Source organism: Pinus tabuliformis, chromosome 6 (assembly GCF_031772625.1).
Source record: "Pinus tabuliformis cultivar Carrire ecotype Pingquan chromosome 6, CPIR1, whole genome shotgun sequence".
Classification (NCBI taxonomy): domain Eukaryota; kingdom Viridiplantae; phylum Streptophyta; class Pinopsida; order Pinales; family Pinaceae; genus Pinus; species Pinus tabuliformis.
The window spans coordinates 401,444,246-401,469,567 of NC_142292.1; the positions used below are offsets into that span (position 1 = coordinate 401,444,246).

The following is a 25,322-nucleotide window of genomic DNA, read 5'->3' on the forward strand; positions in this document are numbered from 1 at the left end:
TTTTCAAATCTGCCTTCTTCTTGTATCTTTGGCTATTGTCTTGTAATTTTAATTTCACCTGTTCATGAAGATCGATGATTACCTTTACAAAATCTTCACTATTAGCACTCTTGTGCTCCAACTGTCCCAAATCTCATAACTCATGTACTCCATGTGGGTTCATTCCATATAGGATCTGGAAAGGACTACTACACATGCTTCAGTTGGGTGAACCATTATAAGCAAATTCTTCTTGTGCAAGCACACGATCCCACTATTGATAATTTTCTCCAACCAAACTCCTCAATAAGTTTCCCACACTTCGGTTTGATCATCAGTCTGCGAGTGATAACCTGAGATGAAGTTTAGTTTGGTGTCTAATTTTTTCCATAGGGTTCACCAAAAATGTTTTGTAAACTTAACGTCTCGATCCGAAACAATAGACTTCGGCAAGCAATGTAATCTGACCATCTTGGTAAACAACAAATGTGCTATATGTGTGGCATCACTGGTTTTCCTTCATGGAATGAAATGTTCCATTTTGTTTAAACGATCCACCACCTCCATGATGGAATCGAATCCCTGTTGTGTCTTCGGCAGACCTAAGACAATGTCTAAACTGGGAGAGTCCCATGGTCTGTTCGGAATAGGTAAGGGAGTATACAACCCTGTGTTATAGCTATGTCCCTTTGCAACATGACACACTTTGCATCTAGTCACAAACCTCTGTACATCTTTGTGCATATTTGGCCAATAGTAAAAGTGACTCAACTGATCCAAGGTCTTTTCTATGCCAAAATGTCTGGCTAAACCTCCATTATGCTTTTCCTAGATTAATTTCTTTCTCATAGAACATTCCGGAATACACAACTGCCCTCCTCTGAACAAAAACCCTTCCTACATATTATAGTCCAGCCATGAACTATTATCTCTCAACAACAGAGTTTGGCCAGCTTCATAAGCTTCCTTAAAATCTGCATCTCCCTCATACAAGTCCTTATGATGTTCAAATTCTAATAGTTGTATCATACTTTGCTGTAGGATCAAATTGCTCCTGCTTAACGCAACTGCCACTTTGTTGGCTTGATTGCTGATGTGTTTCAACACAAATGTAAACATTTGCAAGTACTCCACCCACTTCACATGTTTATAGTTCAGCTTATGTTGCTGCATAATATAATGCAACGTAGAATTGTCTAAAAAGAAGACAAATTCATTTGCCAACAGATAGTGTCTCCAATGCTTCAGCGCTTGAACCACTGCATAAAATTCCTTGTCATAAGAGGTGTACTTATACCTACTTTTATTTAGTTTCTCATAGAAATAGGCTACTATCTTGTCCTCTTGGCTGAGTACTACACCAATGGCTGTCCCACTGGCATCATAATGAACTTGAAAAATTTTGTTAAAGCCTGGTAATCTCAAGATCAGTTTTTTAGTAATTTTCCTTTTGAGCAGCTGAAAAATCTTCTCTACCATTTCTATCTAAAGGAAAGGTTGATTTGTCTAATTAATGGTGTCTACCATGGGCGCACAAATCCCACTGAAATTTTTAATCGATTTCTGATAAGAACTCGCCAATCCATGAAAACTCCATACCTCAAACAAACTTTTGGGGGATGGCCAACTAACTATGGTTGCAACCTTTTCTAGATCCATTTTTAGTTCATCCTCAAAAATCACAAATCCCAATTAAATTAATTCTTAGTGAAAAAATAACATTTCTTCAAATTTATCAATAATTTATTCTGCTGCAATTTTTCCAATACATACCTCACATGTCGAAAATGCTCTTCCTTCGTCTTGCTGAATATAAGCATATCATGCAGATATACAATAAAATTTTTTCCAATGAATTCCTTCAAAATCTCATTCATCAACTGCATGAATGTGCTAGGGGCATTTCGCAATCCAAATGGCATAACCAACCATTCGTACAAGCCTTCATTAGTCTTGAAAGTTGTCTTCCACTCGTCACCTTCTTGAATTCTGATTTGGTGGTAGCCTCTTTCATATCTATCTTTGAAAAGTACGTTGCTCCACTCAAACAATCAATCATATCATCCATCTGAGGTAAAGGGAACCTGTACCTGATAGTAATCTTGTTAATGGCCTGGGAATCCATGCACATTCACCACTTACCTCCTTTCTTGGGGGATAAAACAGTCGAAATTGCACAAGGGCTTAAACTCTCCCAAATCAGTCCTTTATCCAACAACCCCTGCACTTGCTTCCGGAATTCTTCATTATCCTTTGGAATCATCTGGTAGGTAGCCTTGTTTGGAAAACTGGCTCCTAGAATAAAATCAATATGGTGACTAATGCTTCGCTTCAGTGGTAATTTGTCTGGTAGATCGTCTACCACAATATCACTAAACTCTTGTTGCATGTCTTGTATCTCTTTAGGTAAGTCAGTGACTTTAGTATGGATCAATGATGGTTTTGGCCTTTGCACAACTACATACTTCACCTCATCATCCTCCAACTATGGCAAAAACTCTTTTACGTCTAAAAGTAGTGCTTTTGTCCCACTAGTTTCTATAGCATCCTCTTCCTTCATGGGCACTAGTGTATGCTTTATCCCATCTTTAACAAACTTGTAACAATTAGTTGCCCCGTAATGGATGACCTTTCTATCATACTACCATGGTCTGCCCAATAGAATATGGCACATGTCCATAGGCATTATACCGCAAGTCACCTTGTCCTTGTACTTGACAATATGAAACTGTACTTCACACTGTTCATTGAGCAGTAGTTGGTGGCCTTTCTGCAAGCACGACACCATGTATGGAGTTGGGTGCTTCAACTTATTCAAACCCAATTTTCCACCATTTCAGTAGCTACTAGATTATCAGTACTTCCACTATTTCTAATTAATTTGTAGCATTTCCCATGCGACTTGCATACAGTTCGGAAGAGTGCTTTCCTCTGTGTCTGATCAGCTACTTCCTTAGCTTATTTTAATAATACCTTGTTAAACACCAAGGCTTCCCCAGTCTCTGGCATATTTTCCACCTCTTATGGCACTGCCTCTGCTTCTTCGAGTTGAGTGAAAATGCTCCCCTCTGCCTAGTTAGTTCATTTTCAAGACATTCAAAGGACCTGTGTCCCTAGTTGTGACACTTGTAACACTGATAGGAATTTCCTCTGCCTCTGCCATTACCTCTTCCCCACTAGTAGGACCTTCCTCCTCTGGTGTTACCTTCCCTTTCACTCTATCCCGAAGTCTTCGTACTACTGTCCTCTTCATTGCTGTTGGCAGTCCTACCTCTGCCAAATGGTTTGTCCCTGACCTCTACCAGAACCACATCCTCTTCTGGGATTTTGTTTCCTAGCAATATTTTCCTCCACCTTCAAAGCACTTTGACAAGCTTCCTCTATGGTCTTAGGAGAAACAATACTAATTTCGTCTAGGATCTCCATCCGTAGACCATTTACAAACCTCGTTGTTTTCTTCAGGGTATCTTCAACATAACCAACTCTCAAGTTAATTTTATAAAAATCTTCAGAATATTCTTTCATAGCCATGATTCTCTGCTTCAGGTTTAGTACTTGTCCATAAAGGGAAATTTGATAATCTTTAGGTAGAAACTTGCTCTTCATTCTAGCAACCATCCTGTCTCACCTTTTAATCAATGGTTTGTTAAATCTCCTCCTTTTTTCCTGTACATTGTGCCACCATAGAGCTGCATGTCCCTTAAATTTGGTGACAACAAACCTGATCCTCTTGTCTTCGTTGATTTCTTCATACTCAAAATATTTATCTAGTTCACTTATCCTATCTAACAATGCCTCCGTGAACAAACTGCCATCATAATTAGAGAGCTCTGGTCTTGGCTTGCTACTAGCCAACAAAAATGACCTTAATAGTTTAATTTTTGGTCCTTCTTCATCTGACCCATCTGTCATGGCTATGTTTTCCTCCTCACTATCATCCCCACCTTTCAAATCTCCACACCTTCCTGCTTCAACTATTGCCAAATGTGCAGTTAAATTACTAATTTCTTTTCATAGCCCTTCATCTAATACTCTTCTGATGGCTCTTCCTCGATCCCTTATTCCTACGTCCATTTTACTAAGATAAAGGACAACCTACTATGATACCAAAAATTGGTGGCGATCCCGAGGAGGGACACGTCGCTATGACCATTTAATTCTTTGGTTCTAAATTAAGTTAGGTGGCCGATTTTTTTTGGTGTGTGACTTTATTGTGGTTTAATGTTTTCTATCTACCCTCTGTACTGACCTCAGGCTTGTGACTATGGGCTATCACTTTCACCAAGGGTGTTTGGAAGTCATTTCTCATTTGTCATGGTTTGGCTTTGGAGGTACTCTATGTTTTCACCTAGTATTGGCGATGGATGGTAAGTATCATGCCTTGTTTGCTCCGTATGGCAGTTTACTGTGCTTTGTTGGTTCTTTGAGATTTATTGGTGATGTGCCTCTACTCTTTCTCCGTGGTCTATCGTTGTTGTGCCTCTGCTTGTTCTCTGTAGCAACTCACTGCTCTAGTGTTTGGAGGGTTTCAGGTCTTCTTTCTCTCGAAAGTCTGTTTTTCTCTGTTATTTTCTTCAAGCTCATCTCTACTCTGTTTGTGGTGATTTATTTGTTGATATTGGGTTTGGTTATGGTTCGGCCCTGCAAATCTCAGGTCCTTGCTTGGCTGTTGCTCAAGATGACTCGACGCCCTTAGTCTCAGGTAAGCTCCTCCTTCCGATTTCAATTTCATCCCCTATTTTTAAAGGTTTTAATGCTCTGGCTCCTTTGTGAGCAGGAAAAATGTGTCCATGGATCTTCCACTGGTGGAAACTCACTGTTGTGGGTCTCGGCTCTCGTCCCCCATCACGAAATTGGTTCTTCTCCAGGTAAAGTCCTCATTCCCCTTCTGGTTGGTTATTCGCTATTGTTTTTTTACTTTGGTGTGCAAGCTCTTCTAGGGAAGCGCTACTCCACAAATTCATCTTAGGGACTTTTCGTGGCCTTGAGGAAACCCAGGTAGGGTGTTTCCATGGCTGTAGTGGTTCCTTACTTGTTTTGTTTTGTGTCTAGTTTGCAGTTGTTTTGTCACTTTCTCTTGTCTATAATTTAGCTATACCCTTGAGCTTTTGTGTCCTTTGTGTCTGTATCTGATCACTGAGGTGTTCATAACCTCGCTATTAGATTTAGGCCTAGCTTGTGGATTGTAATGTGTTTTGGTTTCATGGGTTTGGAGCCATCCACGATTTCGAGATTAAAGATTTTGTATAGTGAATTTTCATTGAACGAAAAAATGAAAATTCCATGGAGAGGAAATGCTTTTTGTTTAAATGCAGAATGTAATAGTGCCTGGGGTTTGTCTTGTTGAAAAAAGAAATCTATATGCTAGTGTACCTCTGTTTGGTTCTCGGTCTTGAAATGCTGCTTGTTACAGAATGTTTTTCGATGCTTGTTTGAATCTTTTGAAAAGAAATGGTTTCACTATCTTGTTTTCATTTTGATGCCTAAAACATCTATGCACAGAGAATGTGGTGAAATTTAATCTGTTTTATTAAATGACAGATTTTGAATTGTTAACTATTATAGAAATTCAAATAAATTTGGGTTACAACTTTTGGCTTCTCTCTCCTTTTTGGATGACAGCCTTTCCATCCCCTCTGATTTTTCCTTTTCAATACATTATTAGCAGTTCTTTTACAGTTTGAAGAACTATTTCTTAGTTACTTTTTAGTTGCTAAACAGTTTCTTCAAACAAGTTCCTAACTAATCCTATATTGTCTAATTTAAAAACTAACAATGGCTAAGTAAGCCTTAATTTTAAATGAAGAAACATTAAACTAATTGAAATAGAAACTCGAAGTGTTTTATTCTCTATCTCTCAAAATAAAATGAAAATAAAAATCATCTTCCAGTTGTCGCCTCTTCACTTGGATGCTCCTGCATCAAATACCATGACTTGGAATTGTAAGCATATGTGGTTATCCTTTTTTCCTCTAGAGGCATGGAAAGCTATATATCTGGAGGACTGTATATGTAATTTTTCAAGACCAATCCTCTTTTTCTTCTTACTGTTATGTTTTTATACCCATGTTGATAGATATTATTTCAAGGATTTCATTAGGTGTGTAATGTAACTAGGTTATCAAGGATCTTTGGACTAAATTCCAATTTCCATTTTTTTTCCAAGTTGTAGATCCTTGGTTTTACATTATTTTCTTCTCCTCTAGGTTTAGCTACATCAAGGAATATTGGTTAATAAACACCAAGCTTCTACTTCTTGAATAATCTATTTTGACTAGTTTTTTTTCTACGTTTATCTTATATTATACAATCGGTTCACCTTCGTACTTATGAGGTATGTCTTTGGCACTTGTTGTGGTTTTGTAGAGTATTATTTTGTGATTGTATAGAAGTTTCAATCCCCAAATTAAATAAACAGATCTTATCCAGACAATTAGTTTACTTGTCCAGTTCACTATATTTTGTATTTACTTACCAACATTTATTTTTATTCTCTTCATGGAATTCAGTTAAATTGTACAATTATTTCAATTGTTTAGTATGATGATACACATTATTTTTTTTCTTGGAATCTTTTCTTTGACTGGAATCAACTATTGGCTTCCTTATTTAAATGTAACATTGTTGTTATTTCAATACATTATTATTACTATTTATTACTCTTTACATGCAACTATATTGTTTCTTAGTAGCTACAATTGTTTCTATAGATTTGGTTATTTAACTCCTTTTTAATATAGTGTAATAGATTTGGACCATGAAGTGCTCACAGTATTTACGTGTAAAGCCCATTCACTGGACTTTAGTGAAAAGAAAACACTATCTTTCGGTGCTCACAATGAACTGTAGGCCCTGAAAGACTTGCCAAGCTACTCAAACTTAAATACCTCTGAAGCTTCATATTAGACAATTCCATTCCAAGTCCTGCGGAATCAGTTGCAACTCGTTGCATGGACCCAAACATTCGTCCAAGCAAGAGAAGACTCCATACGTCATAACCAAATATGGTTAATATATGTCCATTTAACCAAATGTGGTTAAGATATGTCCATTTAACCAAGTGCTATTTACTAACCAATTTGTTAAGATATCCATTTATCTCAGTCTGTAATTTCGTTTCTCATATTTACATAGCATGATTCTATTTTTCAAAATCTTCACTCCAAATCAATACAAAAGAAAAGCACTCTCTCCTCGTAAATGAATAACTTTATTTTCATCCAGTGGGGGCTCTGCCAAAGGTTCTTCCATACTTGGTCAGGGTTTTGGTAGTTAAACCCTGATATTATCTATTTAGATTCATTGATTTTGAAGTTTCCTTCGGTGTTCCTTCCCCATATTAGTTGGTCAGTCAAAGAGGCTACCAAAATCCTCCTATGTTCTAGCTCCTAAGCAAGAGAGTCTACCTGGGCCTTCAGAGGGCTCTCCTCATTATGGCCTAGATCCTTCCAAATTCTCCATTTTCCATTGTTCCTTACCTGGTCCCAGAAGTCATTTTCCATGAATAGACCTTTATTATCGGTATCATGCTTGAGAGCTGCTAATTCATCCTTGTGCATGTTGGGTTCCTATTGCTAGTTATCCTCCCAAAACTAAGCTAGGCTCCCATCTCAGATCTCCCAGAAACTATGCTACTGAATAATACCTTTATTTTCCCAGGAAAGATTCCAAATGTCAGAGTCCTTAATATGCCCTAACATTCGAATGTGATCCTTATCCTACTAATTCTTGCCATATTTTTGTGTCCAAAGCTTTGCCCAAGGGGTTGCCGATTCCTTGATCCACCTCCACCAGAGTTTAGCTTGTGAAACTCTGCTGAGAGTTTCAGGGTCATGAAGCCCCAAACCACCATGGCTCTTGGGTTTGCAGATCTTGTCCCATGCCACTAGAGCCCATTTCTTTTTCTCTTCTCCTCTACCCCATAGAGAATCCCATTGTATGCTCCTGATCTGTTGTCAAACTCCTTAAGGAGCAGGAAGAACCGAGAACATGAAAATTGGAATTTCCTGCAAGACAGCCTGTGTGAGCACAAGGCACCCCGCCAAATTTAAAGACCTACATGTCCATTTTCTGATCTTTTCCTAAAGTTTATTTATTATTGGCTCCCATACTCTCTTTCTTAGAGGCTTATCTGTGAGAGGTATGCCCAGGTACTTGGAAGGTAACTGGTCCCTTTGAAACCCAAGAATCCTGGTGATGTTTCTATGAATAACAATGTCAGTGTTAAAGAAAGAAACTTTGATTTGTTGAGACTTACCTCTGTGCCAGTTTCCGTAACAAAGTCATTTAAGATTTGTTTGATCATTCTGGCTTCCCTAACTATGGGTATGCCCTGCAACATTGTGTCATCCACAAATTATTGATGAGTATTTGCCTCTCCATATAAGGTGAGTTTAATACCCTAGATGCTTCCTTCAGCATTTTCCCTATTAATCGCTTTGCCTAGAACTTCCTTCATGAGCACAAAGAGGAATGGTGAGAGTAGATCCCCTTTTCTGAGACCTCTGGAGGGTGTGAATGTTCTTGAAGGAGCGCCATTGAGGAGGATGGAAAAACTGGTCATGGTAAGTAGTTTCATAACCCACCTTATCCAGTTTTGGTCGAAGCCATATGCTCTAAGAACTGCCCTTATATAAAACCAACTTAGCTTGTCGTAGGCTTTTGCTAGGTCCAGCTAAATGGTCATACCATCTTGTTTGTTGCTTTTGAGAGAGTGTACCACCTCGTGAGCTTGGATGATGTTATTGAGGATTTGTCTTCCTTCCACATAGCCTGTTTTCTCCTCTGAGCTGGTAAGAGGGGCTTGAGTATAATTGTTATCACCTTGGCAATAATTTTGTACACCACATTACATAAAGCTCTGGGTCTAAAGTGAAGTCATTTCTTTTTCCTGTTTTGGGATTAAAGCTATGAAGAAAGCATTAAGATCCTTCAGAACATTTTTGGATCTTCTTGAGTCTTCCACCACCTCAAGGATATCTTTTTTGACTGTTTTCCAGCAGGCTTTGAAGAAGTCTACATTGAATCCATTTGCGTCTGGAGCTTTTTCATTTTTCATTTCATTAATCACTTGACTGACCTCCTTTTCTGACACTGTCCTGTTCAAATTGTGGTTGTCCTCTCTGGTAACCAGCTGAGGGATGTACTCAGTGAAATTGTTGATGAACCTAGATCTCTCCATGAGAGGCTCCTCTGCTATATTGAGGAAGTGTTGAACAAGGACAAATTCCATATCTTTGTGAGGGACAAATTTTATCCCTTGAGAATCTTTGAGCTTTGTGATTCTCTTGCGTGCCCTGTGATCCATGTTGGATTTATGAAAGAACTTCGTGTTTTTTTCTCCCTCTCTAATCCACTACACCCTCAATTTATGTCTCCAAAAAATTTCCTCTTTCCTGCACTGATCTTCCCATTCTTCTTGCAGGGAGTCAACTAGCTTTTTTCGCTCATCGTTAAAGCCATCTGTGATGGAGGTTTGATTGATCTCCTGGAGTTTCTTCTTAGCTTCTCTTTTGGCTTTGAATATATTTCAAAATTACTTTTTGTTCCAATATTTAAGCTTGGACTTGATATGTTTAAGTCTCTGTTGGAGCAGGAACATTCTAGTGCCTTGAATGTTGAGATCCTCTCTCCACCATTTGTCAATATTGCTCAAGAATTCAGGGTGAGAGAGCCAAGCATTTTCAAATCTAAAAGGTTTGTTTCTTGGTGTACCCATAAAAGTCGCTTCCAATTGTATAGACCAATGGTGTGAACCTCCAAAGGGAAGAATATAAGCTAACATGGTAGGACCTGAAAGAAAGAGGTCCTCTGAAATAATAAATATATCAAGTTTAGAGGCGACTTGTGAAACCCCTCCCATCTTGTTGTTCCAGGTGAAGGTCCCATTAGTTGTTTCAGTGTCCACTAAACCCATGTTCCTTATGAAGCTCTGAAAGGCCATGGAGTCTCTGCCTAGCTGTCTGATACATCCTTTCTTCTCTATAAGAGATCTTATCATATTGAAATCTCCTGCAATGATCCAAGGCATATTAGGGTGTCTTGCTCTTAGTTCCTCAATGAAGGTGAGAAGCCTGATTTTATCTTCTAGCTTTTAAGGTTCATAGACATTTGTCATCATGTATATATTCTTATCACCTAAAGGTTGACATACCAAAGAAAGATAGTTCCTGGATGCTTCAGCATCTAGGATTCCAAATTTCTGGGGATCCTAGATTGTAAGAATCCCCCCACTGAGTTTTTTTTTCCCGTGGAAAAAGTAATAATTTTATTCATAAGACAAAATTACATTTTGTAGATGCTTGAAAGCATATGCAGAGATACTGTTCGGGTTTTCTCAGAAACCAAAAGAATTAAAAAATGAAATATGAATAACTATTCTTTCCTCCCTTTCTTTTTCTCCACCTTTCACCATCCCCCAGAGTTGGGGGTGGTGGTTACAATGGAGAGCTAATTTTTTTTATAGTTATGGGAGAGTCCTTGTACGACTCGGGTCCTTCTTATCCATGAGTTCTCTTGTTGCCAGAGATTTCCTTTCCTATTATCTGGGGGTCTTGTTTGTGCAATGGATTGCTGGGGACTTCCTCTTGCTTTTGCATGTTGGGCTGGAGATTTTGTTCATCCTTATCTACTTTGAATTCTATATTGTCTGTTGTGTATTCTTCTTCATCCAATGGCTCTGTGCTTTGCCATCTTTTAGGCTTCCTCTGTTGCTGCTTGTTCTGATTAGGGATGCTTCTTGCCTGTGGACAAGCCCTGAGAAGGTGGCCTATTTGTAAACATCCTCGACATCAGAATGTTGTGTTTTCGTAATCCAAGGATTGTGTCAACTAAGTGTTATTAAAATTTAGTATTATACTTTCTAGTAATCCCTGACTGAGATCTAATTCAACACATATTCTGGCGAAGGTAAATATTCCCTTTGTAATTCTGTCCTCATCAATCTTTAGAAATTTCCCCAATGTGTTCCCTATAGCGATGAAAACCTTGTGGTGCCAGAAGTGTAATGGAAGGTTTTTCAGCCTGACCTAGACTGGCATCTTTGATACCACCATAGTATTGGCGTCGAAATCTGGAAACCATGGAGTGATGTAGAGCCCTGCGCTGCCGTAGAACCATGGCCCATTATTAAGGATGTATTCCTTTTCCTGTTCTGTGTTGAATCTTACTATAAAAAAAACCTTTAGGGCATAATTAAATTCATAGTTTGGTGTCCAAGTTGTGTGGATCTAGTGGTGCAGATCACCTGATCTGGGCCAATACCCGTTAAATCAACAAATTACTGGGTCACAATATAGATCTGAGTATAGATCATTTACCTCAGGCATTGCAATGGTTAGAGCATGATTATCAGTTTTTTGTTCAACTATGTAGGGCCCGGGAACTATAGGGGCTATTGCAAGGTTGGATTGCACTTTCCCTTTACCCTTTACAACGTCCTTGAAGGAGGTTGTGTGATTGGAGTTTGTGTTATTTGAGCTCGTTCCAGAACATCCACCACGGTGACGAAGGTTGACGATAATGGCCGAGTTTGTGGTTATGTTGTAATCCTGTAGGGTGTAGTTGTCGTGTAAGTTGTGTCCCATATAGATCAGATTTTGCCCCTGTTCTGTTATGCCAAGCAAGTTCTGTATTTTATTCCATAGATCCTGTATGCTACTTACCCTCCAAACCTCAAGTAGTATAGCCTGCCTTTTGGTGCTTTAATGAAGAGTTGTATGAGATCTACCTCTCTAGGGTTTGAGTCCGACAAAGTTTGCCCCTAATCTGTTGCCTGATCTTCCTGATCCCAGACCCTAGATCATTGCCATTCAAATGTAATTCCTCTGTGTTTATGGCCCGGGAGTCAGGGAATAGGGGTATCCTGATGCTTGTGTGCCCATAGATCTAGATTTTGTGAAGGCTACTTGTTCTTCGAAGTATCTAATCTATTGGTTTAATAGTGGATCTCAACAACTGACTACCTTCCATGACCAAGATGCTCGGTCCAGGTCTGTGCTTTGGCCCTGTAAAAACATTTTGAACAAGTTCAAGTATATTGTGAGGGTATAAAAAATGCTTTGGCCCTTACCACAGAAATATTACCTTGTATTCTGCTGGATCCAGCCTGTAGAGCCTCTACTTTACACTTGATTATCCATCATTACCTACAGTTTTCCCTCATTCATCTCTCTCTTTTGCCTCATTTTCCTTGCAAACCAACCCAGATCATTACATTTAATCTCTTTAAGCATGATTAAGTGAACTTTGCTAATGTGTGACTGTTTTGTTTAGATTTTGACATATTTACATAGATTCTGCAGCTGTCTGGCAATTCCGCAGCCATTCAGCGATTCCGCATCCATCTGATGATTCCGCAGCCTTTTTGTTAATCTCAAGGTTCCATGTGTCATTTTGCAAAACGAGCCACATGGGCATTTAGGGATAAAGGTGCTCAAGGTTCCTGTGATGTTAGTTCGGTCAGCCACATCATCTACACCTCCGGTCAACGAGGGTCAAGCCACGGTCAACAAAGGCAGCCTAAACGGTGTTGCATAAGCTGTTGGGTCACGTCAATGCAACTGGTGATTTGTTCGTGTTACGCAGGTTGTGGAAGACATAATCCAACTCTGGATTCAATTCCCATAACGACCAGAACCTCCAGCTCATCCACGAGGCTTATGACGTGTTGCTGAACCTTTATTACGCATGACAGATTAGTTAGATTTCAGTTTCTAGCCTTACGCATTAGGAAATCGTTTAGATGCCTATAAAAACTAGTGTTTGCATACGCTTAATGTTACTTTTTAGTTGCTGTGTTTTATGAACTTGTTATCATTTTAGTGCATTCCAAGACTCTGTTTTAATAGTGCTGTTCTAGCACTCTTGACTGTAATTTTCTGCATATGGAGTAATAGAAGACAGCGCTGTTCTGAAGTTTTCAAATCTTTGAGTCTTCTTTGGGTTGTATGAATGGAGGGCCCCTGTTCATGACTGCCCTTGTATAGTATTTTATGTTCAGCATTTCCTTATTTTCCATTCAGCATTTCCTTTTCTCTGAAACATGTACAACTTGATTCACTTTCATGTTATTTCATTTCCAGCCTTTATTTTAAGCTGATCAGTATTGTTCTTTTGAAGGTTTTTAACCCGGGATTGTTTTTGTGTTTATGTATTTGCTTTATATCTAGTGGTAGTTTCAGTTGACAGATTCAAAGTTGCTGCCTTTACTTTATTTTCATAGCTGATTTTTAGTTTAATTTTTCAAAGTTGTCTGCTAACATATGAATGGTCTCTTTATCACAAATTGTCTATCTTTTAGAGATCAGAATACTAATAAATTACAGCTGGCTTTGAGTACTTTTTAGACTAATCTTTAACTACTTTCTAATCGTGCTTTACATAGTACCATATGATAGAAGCAGAGAGTTAGAAAGAGCTGAACATTATAACTAGTCTTTAAAGTATATTTTTCTCATTTTTGATCACTTTTTAAACTCATCTTTAGCTACTTCCTAATCGTGTTTTACACAGTAATATGTGTTAGAAGCAGGGAGTTAGGAAGAGATAAACATTATCATTGGTTTTTGAAGTGATTTTCTTACCTTTTATTTGCAGCAGCATGAATGGTGTCTAATTCCATTAGAAAGTGGTTCTTTGCTTTCAGTTCATTTTAATTTATTTATTTCCTTCAAGCTTTTCCTTTTCAGTAAGTAGTTAGAAACCACTAATCACACACCCTCACTCATCTAGAATTCACCTTACACACACTACCACTCATCTGTTTATAAAATCACCACTCCATCTTAGGAAGATAAATTAACCACAAACAACACCCCAAACGACAAAAAGCTCTAAGAGGTTGCTTAAGTACATATAGTACACCTTCACTTCATTAGCTTACGAGCCCCGGGTTGACAATTAATGACATCAATTTAGGAACACTAAATTGACTAAACACAGCCCCTTCAGCGCTCAGGTTCCCCTCCTGCAAGACCCCTACCTCAGAGATCTGGAAACTTGGATTGTATTCCTGAGCATGCTCCTTTCTGACTATCATCCTGTGCTTTGTGTTGTATTCAGAGTAAGCAGAGATAGTCTATTAGAGATCCATAGAGCGTGCGGTATTATGGGTGGCCCTATTATGACCAATGACAAGAAAGGTCTCACCTTTCCAATAGCAGAAATGGGCAAAATGGTTGTCAGATGAGAGATCCACGCTTTGGAAGGATTGTGTGCAACTAGGCAAGCGGCACCAAGGGTTTCCCTAGTTCTTGGGCTCCATAGCTGGCTCTCTCAGGATGATCGGCTTGTTGCTGGTTGCAGAGATAGTGCACAGGAGGTCGATCGAGGATGTGCTCACATTCTCTGCAACGGTGTAACCCTTCCTTGTGCCACACTAAACCAGTGTTTCCGCCATGGCTCTTCGATCCTCAACTCAATATTTCCTATTCTTAATCCCCCCCACCGAGTTATTTTCTTTAGCCTCTAAATACTCATAATTGATTGGCCATCTATTATGAATTTCTCTAATATTATCCATCGAACATTTTGTCTCCTGAATAAAAACCATATCTGGTTTTCCTTCATTTATTCTATTACTGGCTATCTTTGTTTCCTTCTATTTCCCATGCCTCTAATATTTTAGGTTGTGATTTTCATTAAGAGAGGTTTTTAAAGGAATAACTGGTGAGATCTTTCATCTTCCCTGAGTTGATCAAGAGTTTCCCACATTCGTTCAGCAACTCCTTTTGTCTTTTTCTTCCTCTTTTCCTGTCTGGATTCTTTGGAGATTCTGCCTGTATCTCCTCCATCATTTGACCCCTCTATGCTCCTGGCTTTTACGATTTCTTTTGACTCCAAAGCCCTTTGGTTTTGATCTCCATAGGAAGAGTTGTTGAACCCTATCATATTCCTCTTTTGGCAGGGATTCCACTCCTCTGGTCATCCCTTGCTCTAGAAATTTCTCTAGATCTAGATTTTCACTTTCTAGAATCCCTTGCAATTCATGGTCCTATGTTCCCACCTCACTTGGAGTCATCTCATGGTCCCTACATATCTTCACAATTCTTGGCAGATCCTCCTTTTTCTAGCTATTTTCTCTGATATCTTCCATGTTAGCATCCCTTTCCTTCTTAGTGATAATGTTCTCTGTTTCCTAGTTTGTTTCTTTATTTCCATCTTCTTCTTCTAAGATCTTAAAACTATTGTGGCTTGGCTGTCTTTCCTCATTGATATTTTTTGTGGCCACTTCCCTCCTTTCCCTTTGCCCCCAACCCTAGTGAAACCCTCAAAATTTTCATCCACCATTGTTTTCACATTTCTCTCCATGTTGCTTATTGGGCAGTCTCTATATAGATGTTCGTGTTCATGGCATTTGCGACACCTATATGGGTTGTGCACGTAGTCCACCGCCTGCACCCATTGTTCATCATATAATTCTAAAATTATCGTGTCCGGAAGTGCTCCAAGTAATTCCATTTCCACACATATCCAGGCGAAGGAGGTGTATTTCCCTTTGAGAGTCACATCTGAGATCTTTAGGAAATGCCCCAGTTTGTTGCCTATTGTTTTCAGAGATTTTGGTAGCCAATAATCCAGAGGGAGGGAGTATAGTCTAATCCATACTAGTACCGATGTGAATGTTTCACGTTGTGTGACAAAGTTCATCATCCATGGCCGCATGTAGAGCTTCCACGTAGAAGTATGCTCCTCCTTCGAACACTCTATCTTTATCCTCTAGGCCTCTGAACACTACTGTGAAGAAGCCTTAGATCCCAGATGAAGGTTTATTTCTCCCTTTGTGTAAGGACATGCGGTCCTGAACGCGTTTTGCCCAGAGTGCGACCATGACCAGTTGGAGGACATGTGGTTGGAGGTTGAACAAGAAGCATGAAACGATGAAGGACGAACTCGGACCTACAACGCAAAGGTGTTATATCATAATGGGAATGCGTAGGAGGGGAGAATGTTGAGTTTATAGGTGTGGGGAGCGGGTGGCTCAACCCACGTGCCGACCAACAAACGAAGGCAAGCCAACCATGGTTGAGGCCATTTGAAGGAAAGGCCGACATGATGTATTGAGGCATATTATGACAAGTTTAAGAGCATGGGCAAGTCGGCTGGGTAGCTACGACCTTACCCTATGCTCATATATATTGGAGGAGCGTTGGAGCTCATTCCATCATCACATAATCGCTGAAGCATCTTTTCTCATCTAAAAATGAAGAAGTGTGTGAAAGAGGATAGTCGCAGCAATAAGGGAAAGCTGCATAAGGTGATGTGCCCAACCTTGGGCAAGGCTACACGAAGGAACACACTATCTTGACTTGGGTGAGGGTGCGAGTAGAGGATCGCCCGCTTGATGATGTGTGTGGCGCCTGGGTTCTGCGAAGGAGCGCTCGACGGTGAGACAAGGGCGTGGACGCCTCATTTGTGTGACGACTTGGCATGGGTTCTTGGGTGACTCGGGTGAGCGCCTGCCCGTCGTGCAAGTGTGCACGATGTGACTTGGTGAAGTGTTGAGATTGTGAACAAAGGTGTGTCTCGTGCAGAGGCGCCCGTGTGTGGTGACTTGGAGGCGTGCCCAAGTTGGGCAAACAACATGATCGTGTGATGAGGTGAATGAAGGGTTGGTGAGTCATGCGGTGACTGTGCGGAGGCGCCAATGAGCTAGGCAACCGAGTTTGCCGAAGTTGAAAATTGGCTAAGTGTAAATTTGGGGTTTCCCAAGATTTAACTTGTACTTTGTAAAAGTGAAGATTATATATATTGATTCGGGCAGACTCATATTGTAGGGAGTTTCCCCTCCCTTTATACTATTGTGAGTTTCTCTTGTATAATGTTTTTTATGTGAATGTTATGGGCTTTCACTTGTATAAAGGAACACATTAATAATACTTGGTTGCGAAACACAAAATAAGTAGGATTAGTGGAATGTTAGGCATAGTATGCAATCGTAAGTATTGGTGAAAATAAAATGATTGGTAGTGCTGCACCTCGCTATAAGCGGTTGAAAGACTACCACAGGTGTAGGGGCATGACAGGTGGTATCAAAGCTAGTGCCGGGGAGCTGGTGCTGGTGTTGAAGCATTGAAGCTGATACACACCTGCACTTTGTGACAGATGGTATCAAAGCTCATGGTTGGAGCTGGTGAACTGAATCAAGGAGCTGATTCTACAAAGACCGAATACTTGGCAGGGGGTTCAAGTTTTGCAGGTGACAGGTGGAATATCACGGTGATTCAAGTGAATGGTGAAATAGGTTTAGTAGAGGGGAAGCTTAGTGCTTGGACCAAGCTGAACGACAAGGCATGGCAGGTTTGGAAGAATGCGAAGGGAAGCTCTTGCTTACCTTATACAGGTTGAAACGATTGAAAGAAGAGAATCCCCGGATTCAAGGTAAGCTTGAAGTCTGGGAAAAAAATGTTGAAGATGAACTTCCTGAACTTGGTTCGGCAATGGAGCGGGATGAAGTTGCAGATTGTACTGACAAGGAAAAGGAAGCCGTGATGATTGAGGATGTGGCAGATGTGACAACGATGGAGGATGAACTTGAGATTGATCAAGTTGGACCTGGATCATGCAGTTTAAAGACATTGATGGATGAGGATACTCACATGGAGGAGCCTCATGATGATGATAAAGTAAGTATCGATACTTGTGTTTCACTTGAGCATTTGGTAGATGGATTGTATGCAGGGAAGGGAAAAATCAGTTTGTCGATGCTAGGGAGGACCTTACCATGGATGTCTATGATGATACCTTGTATGGAGAAGCAAGGATATTTTTATCGTTGTAGGACTTTTTGGGGTTGTTTGTGACCTTTTGGTAGAAGTTACAAAGGCTCATGACAAGGGAGGAACATGATGATCGTTGTGGAGGAATGGGTGATGCTTTAGCCACATGGAAAACTGGCTAAGTGCCCGGCATGACTCATGGACAAATTGGAGGGCACACACTTGAGGTATGATGTTGCTTGGGTGGACTTCTCATGGCCGAAACCAAGAGATAGTCTTGGTGGAACCTTTAGTGGGGGAGCTATGATGGGGAGACTCATGTGATGATGATATGTTTGGGTGATCGAGTTCACTAGACCGAAGATTGCAGACTTGGATGAGGATGACCGATTGTTGTGATGGTTCTATTTAGTTGGACTACATGGGCAACTTAGTCATGGACATTAGGTTGGAGACATGGAGCATGGAAATCTTATGCAGGGACATTATGCAGGAGCACTTGTAGAGGTGTCACTTATGGGCATCCAATGAGGAGTGCCAAGGAAAGGATGTTGTGTAGGTGGATTTGCTGTTGTGACATGGAGATGTTTTATTTATGAGCCGATGGAGAGGTTTTGCACTCTTGTACAACAAGGCCATGGACTTGGATGGAGTTGTGAGCAGACTATGGAGCATTCCTACTACATGGAGAGCTGAGGCATATTCCAAAGACCTTTGGGCCGAGACTTGTATGCTTGTTGAGATGTTGGTTGGAGATGACTCATGGAGCTCATGATGACATGAGGTTGTGACTTTTAGGGACTTCATATATGGTGGACTTAGAGGATCTAATGCATTGAGGAGCTGAGGTCAGAGACTTTGATGCAGGATGCGGTGCATACTTTCAAGTACATGTATGGGAATGGCTTGGAAGAGTGACTTGATGTGGAGGATCGATACAAGACACTTTGGAGTGATGGAGTTACAACGATGATGATGCCTTGATGGCAATAGTTGGGCTATGGGTTGAGCTGAGACTCAACCACCTTTGACACATGGGAGCTGATTGATCTATGATCATGGGCAGCACATGGAAGAGATGAGACAAGTGTATACTTGTTTCTAGGACAGACTTGAAGGATGGCACATACAGATATGATAAAGGTTGCTTCATGGACCTGGATGTGGCACATCGAGAGTCGGAGTTTGAGGAGATGGTATCTTCACATTGAGGAGGCACACATATGGATGATAATGTTGGGGTAGATGTGGCTGATTTCATGCAGCACATTAGTACCAGGCATCATGGACAGCATGTTGCAGATAAGATGAGGACTACTTCATGGACCTGACCATAGCTGACACTTGTATGGAGATGGATTCTTGATCGAGTTGAGGATGTGACAGGATGTTCTGAGAAACATGAGGATGTGCATTCTCAGGGTTTGAGCGTGATAGTTGGACTGATCACCCAACTAGTTCAAACATGGGGTCATGAAGTGTACAGAGATGTGTTAGCATTTTTTGGAGTATCATGGCAGCAGTTCACATGAGGACGATACATGATGAGGTCGACACGAGATGTTGCAGGAAGCATGTAGCTTGAGATGGAGGGACTAACCTTCCACGATGGGGAGCAGCATGTGGAGATTGTGACAGGATGGTCAATGGTCATGGATTGAGATGATTTCCGATGTATGACATACCGATGGGGTGTATACCTTGGTATGGTGATATTGGTGATAGATGGTTGCCGGGACGACACATGATGGAGATGGTGGTTCTACATATGTTGCAGTATGTGGAGGAGTTGACATCATGGGTGAGACAGTTGTTATTAATCTTCGTGGACGGCTACCAGGATGGTATGTTGTCAAGGACGACAATGACTTCAGGTGGAGGAGGATGTAAGGACCTGCGGTCCTGAACGCGTTCCGCCTGAAGTGTGACCACGACTAGTTGGAGGACACGCGGTTGGAGGTTGAACAAGAAGCATGAAACAATGAAGGACACACTCGGACCTACAACGTAGAGGTGTTATATCATAATGTGAATGCGTACGAGGGGAGAACGTTGAGTTTATAGGCGTGGGCAGTGGGTGGCTCAACCGACGGGCCGACCAAAAAACAAAGGCAAGCCGACCATGGTTGAGGGTGTTTGAACGAAAGGTCGACATGATGTACTGAGGCATATTGTGATACGTTTAAGAGCATGGGCAGGTTGGCTGGGTAGCTGCAACCTCGCCCTACGCTCATATATATTGGAGGAGTGTTGGAGCTCATTCCATCATCACACAATCACTCAAGCATCTTTGCTCATATAAAAAGGAAGAAGTGCATAAAAGAGGATAGTCGCAGCAATAAGGGAAAGTTGCATAAGGTGATGCGCACAACCTTGGGTGAGGCTACACGAAGAAATGCACTGTCTTGACTTGGGTGAGGGTGCAGGTAGAGGATTGCCCACTGGACAAAGTGTAGGGCGTGCACGGGTGTGTGGCGCCTGGGTTGTGCGAAGGAGCGCCCGATGGTGAGACAAGGGCATGGACACTTGGTTTGTGCGACGACTTGGCACGGGTCCGTGGGTGACTTGAGTGAGCGCCTGCCCGTCGTGCAAGTGTGCACGGTGTGACTTGGTGAAGTGTTGAGATTGTGAACAAAGGTGTGTCTCGGGCAGAGGCGCCCGTGTGTGGTGACTTGGAGGTGCGCCCAAGTTGGGAAAACAACACGATCGTGTGACGAGGTGAATGAAGGGTTGGTGAGTCGTGCGGCGACCGTGCGGAGGCGCCGACGAGCTGGGCAACCGAGTTTTCCGAGGTTGAAAATTGGCTAAGTGTAAATTTGGGGTTTCCCAAGATTTAACTTGTACTTTGTAAAAGTGAAGATTATGTATATTGATTCAAGTAGACTCATATTGCAGGGAGTTTCCCCTCCCTTTAAATTGTTGTGCATTTCTCTTGTATAATGTTGTTTATGTGAATGATATGGGATTTCACTTGTATAAAGGAACACGTAATTAATACTTGGTTGCAAAACACAAACTAAGTAGGATAAGTGGAATGTTAGGCATAGTCTATCATCGTATGTATTGGTGAAAAGAAAATGATTGGTAGTGCCGCACCTCGCTATAACCGGTTGAAAGACTACCGCATGTTTAGGGGTGTGACACTTTGGTTCCCAATGGCTCCTTATCCATGCATGCAAAACCCTCTCCATTGGTCATAACCCCATGAATTTGCAAATAACTGCATTTTCCGCCATATGATCCCTATGTGCTTGTAGTTTTGGGTCACTTAAGAAGACCCGGGGAATGATGCTAGACTTGGGTTTGCACACCCTAGTTGTCCTTATAGAAGTGGTTTTTTGACTGCTACCCCCTTTCTCCTTCTCCTTACTAGCTTCATGTTGATGCCCTTCCTGTTCGTGAGCTCTATCTCTTCCGAATATTTCCGTGTTACTTGCCTTCGTTGTCTTCTCTAGAGGTTTCTTGAAATGCTGCTTTCCAATGTCCTTGCTTCTATCCGTGACTGCTTGACTGTAGGAGGGCGCAACACTCCCCCGTGCCTCCCGCCATGGTACCCAACTTCAAACCCTAACGCCAACCTTGGATCATGTTGTAGAGCCTCCAAGAACCAACATATTTGTTATCCCCATTTGCAATCACTACTCAATAGTGTTCAATATATGTATGCTTTCATTATTGAATATGAATTTGAATGATAATTTCTCTAAGATTTGAAGATATTCTTACCAGTCCTTTTTGTGTGCGAACTTCCTGGTTGTGGAGTCTTGATAAACATTGATGTCAACCACATTACTAATGTAAGTTAATATGAATTTGAATTATAATTTCCCTAAAATTTGAAGATATGATTACACTTATTTTTTGTGTGAGAGCTTCCTTGTTGTAGAGTCTTGATAAACATTGATGTCAACCACATTTACTAATGTAAATGAATATGCATTTGAATTATAATTTCTCTAAAGTTTGAAGATATTCTTACACATCTTTTTTGTGTGCTAGCTTCCTGTTTGTGGAATCTTGATAAATACTAATGTCAATCACATTTACTAATGTAAAGTTGTGAAATCTTGATAAACATTAATGTTAACCACATTTGATAATGTAAAATTATAATATTGTAATAATTAATGTGATTAAAAATAATAATGCTCATTGAAAAACAAATAGAAAATAAAATAATAAAAATGAAAATCAGGAACATTCATATACTTAATTTACTTTATAAACACACATTTTCCAATCCCCTCACATATGGATCGCTTTACGAGGAGAGAGAAATTTGATTTTGTGGTGATTTGGAGTGAAGCTTCCAAAAAATAGAACCCTGATATGTAAATATGAGAACCGAAATTGCAGACCGAGATAAATGGACATCTTAACGAATTGGTTACTAAATAGCACATATCTTAACCACATTTGGTTATGAAGTATGGAGCCTTCTGAGGCTTGGATGAATGTTTCGGTCCATGCAAAGAGTCGCAACTGATTCCGCGGGACTTGGAATGGAATTGTCTAATAAGGAGCTTCGGAGGTATTTAAGTCTGAGGAGCTTCACAAGTCTTTCAGGGGCTACAGTTCATTGCGAGCACTGATAGATAATGTCTGTTTTTTACGAAATTCCTGTGAATCCATCCATCCGTGAAAGTCAGGGTTTCTTGCGAATGTTAACAATGGCAAAATCCATCTGTAGAGGATTTATAGTTATCAGTTTATTTCTTACAACATTGCAAGTGTTTTTAACGCAACCTGCGTATTGTATCGGTTGGAATATATCTGAACTCCATGCAATACGTAGCAGTAATTGGGAGAAGAATTCTATGGATTTCTTCAGATTTGGTCTCGAAAACTGATCGGGCTTCTTGCAGAGTCTGGCAATGCACGTGTGATTACAGTGGATAAGAACTGTCAGGGTAATTTCAGAATGCTGCAGGATGCCATCAATGCAGTTCCAATGAATAATAAGAATCCCATCACCATTGATGTGAAAGCAGGCACTTATAGGTTAGTAATCAATGAAGGTGAAAGCAGGCACTTATAGGTTAGTAATTAATGAAAGCAAAATTAGAATAACTTATTTGGAAGTGGAAGTGAGTTGCTGGGAGAAGCTAACTTTTTTATTTTTTGAAATTTTTAATTTTTCTGGTTTGAAATAATGTGGTTTAAAATAAATTAGTAATTTGAAAAAATTCGAAGGCATTTGAATAAGAGAGAGTTTAAAACATAAATTTACAAATCTTGTTCAAATTTTAAGCAAATTGAATCAGAAAGTATACCCAAAACCTTTCCAAAAATATGTAACAGATAAACTAAGTCTGCATAGAAAATAGCTGAAAGTGAGTAATAAATTTAGGACGAGTCACCTTGGTTGAAAAAGAATCAGAATAATAGTTACAGGATGTATGGCTGCGTTATTGATTCGTTTTATCTCAATTTTTATCTTGATTGCAGATTTTAAAATATTATAGAAATTCTATTCAAGTCGTAGATGTTGGAAATTTCAGGTGATTTCAAACTCAAAAGACCAGAGAACAACGCTCTGATACCACTGATGGGAATTTTTCTGCTAAAATTCCAAAAACAAAAACACAGGACAGAGAACAATGCTCTGTTTCCTCCATAGGATCTTTAACACAGCGGAAACTTAAAAAAAAATTATTTGCAGCTGACAGGGTTTTCACACACCACAGATTTCTATTCATTAATAAAAACTGCTGTTACAAAATATGGTTCTTCCTCTCTCCCAGAGGGATTACACCAGGAACACTTCAGTTCCAGTTTCCAATAAACACTCATTGTCTCTTCTAAGAAATACTGTCTCAGCTTTATAAATTAACACACTGCTGTGTAGCAATTACACTTAGATTTTCTAACGCTGCTGCGTTCTATTTTTTTTTACTTCGCACTACTGTGCATTACCATTCTTACAGTCAAAACAAAAAACGTTTTATATATATATATATATATATATATATATATATATATATATGATAACAAAAAACTTACTTCTCTTTTTACTTGCCATGCTGTTGTCAAATAAAAAACAATAAAATTAAATGGTTTTACCATCCTTTTCTTGTGCCCTTACTCCCGCTGAAATAAAATTAAAATCCTTACCAAATCTTACCAACCCACAGTAAATTACATATACTGTTTTACTGACATTTACTAGCGGTCAATAAATGTAACTTTCACTTCACTTAAAATTCATGCTGCAGACCTGTACTCAACCGTTGACTTCATTTAGATCGCATCGCAGAGATCGCATTTGGCGGAACACAAAAGTGGAGCACACACACATTAGTGCAATCTGCGATATGCGATTGGATCGCGTCGCAACATCGCAATCGCCAGAAATCACAACACATAAGGGAGGGTGACAGGGTGAGTTTGCAATTTGCGATATGCGATAGATCACATCGCAAATAAAAATAAGGTTGCAGTTGAAATTATATTTCAACACTCCCCTTTAATTTCAACTGCTGGGTTATCAATCATACCTAGACGTTTCCTCAAAAATTCAAAACTCTTATGATCCAGTGGCTTTGTCAAAATGTCTGCAATCTATTCCTGAGTGCTGCAATGTTGTAAAACAATTTCTCCATTGTTCACCAATTCTCTAATGTAGTGAAACTTTGTATCAATGTGTTTCGTTCGCTTGTGAAACACATAATTCTTGGACAACGCAATAGCTGAACTATTGTCGCATAGAATCACTGTTGTTGTTTCCTGCTCTTGGCATAGACTTCTTAACAGTCTCCTCATCCAAACCGCTTGACATGCTGCTGTTGTACCTGCCACGTACTCTGCTTCTGCTGTAGACAACACCACAATGGATTGTTTCTTGGAAGCCCATGAAATGGCTCCTGAATCCATATGAAAAACATAACCGGATGTGATTTTCCGATCATCTCCGCTTCCAGCCCAATCGCTATCGGTGTAGCCAACCAAATCTGAATTTTCTGAAAAGTATACAAAATGCCAAATCTTTTTGTACCTTTGACATACCTCAGAATTCTTTTTGCTGCCTGCTAGTGTGCCTCCTTTGGCCTCTCCATGAATTTGGAAATGAAACTGACAGCAAACATTATGTCAGGCCTAGTTGCAGTTAAATACATAAGGCTGCCAACTATGCTCTTATATAAGCTAGGATCAAAATCCTTGCTACTGTCCTCTTTGCTGAGTTTTAATCCCATTACCGTGGGAGTGTTTGCTGCTTTGCATTCTTGCATATTAAATCTGCTCAACACTTCATTTACATATCTTGCTTGAGATATAAAAATTCCATTTTCATTTTGATCTACTTCTATTCCTAAGAAGTATTTCAGCAAACCCATGTCAGTCATTTCAAATTCCTCTTTCATGACTGATTTGAAGTTTTCAATGAGGTAGTCATCATTGCATGTAAAAATCACATCATCAACATATAAGACAACAATCAGAATCTTACCATCCTTTTCTTTGATGTAGACAGTGGGTTCTCCCTCACATTTGTCAAATTCATTTTCCAGTAGATAGGAATCTATTCTACTGTACCATGCTCTTGGCGCTTGCTTTAGCCCATAAAGAGCTTTCTTCAATCTGCACACTTTGTGCTCTTGGCCTTTCTTCTCATAGCCTAGAGGTTGT

General features: G+C 40.0%; 1 protein-coding gene across 1 annotated transcript in view; it reads left to right on the forward strand.

Annotated features, from left to right (window-relative positions):
* The window catches only part of LOC149259000 (putative pectinesterase 53), an 81,960-nt gene that overhangs the window by 51,128 nt on the left and 5,510 nt on the right, over nucleotides 1-25,322 (forward strand). Inside the window, exon 6 of the mRNA XM_089444905.1 lies at nucleotides 22,528-22,697. Coding sequence (XP_089301031.1) covers nucleotides 22,528-22,697 — 170 coding nt within the window. The remainder of the gene's footprint in view (nucleotides 1-22,527; nucleotides 22,698-25,322) is intronic.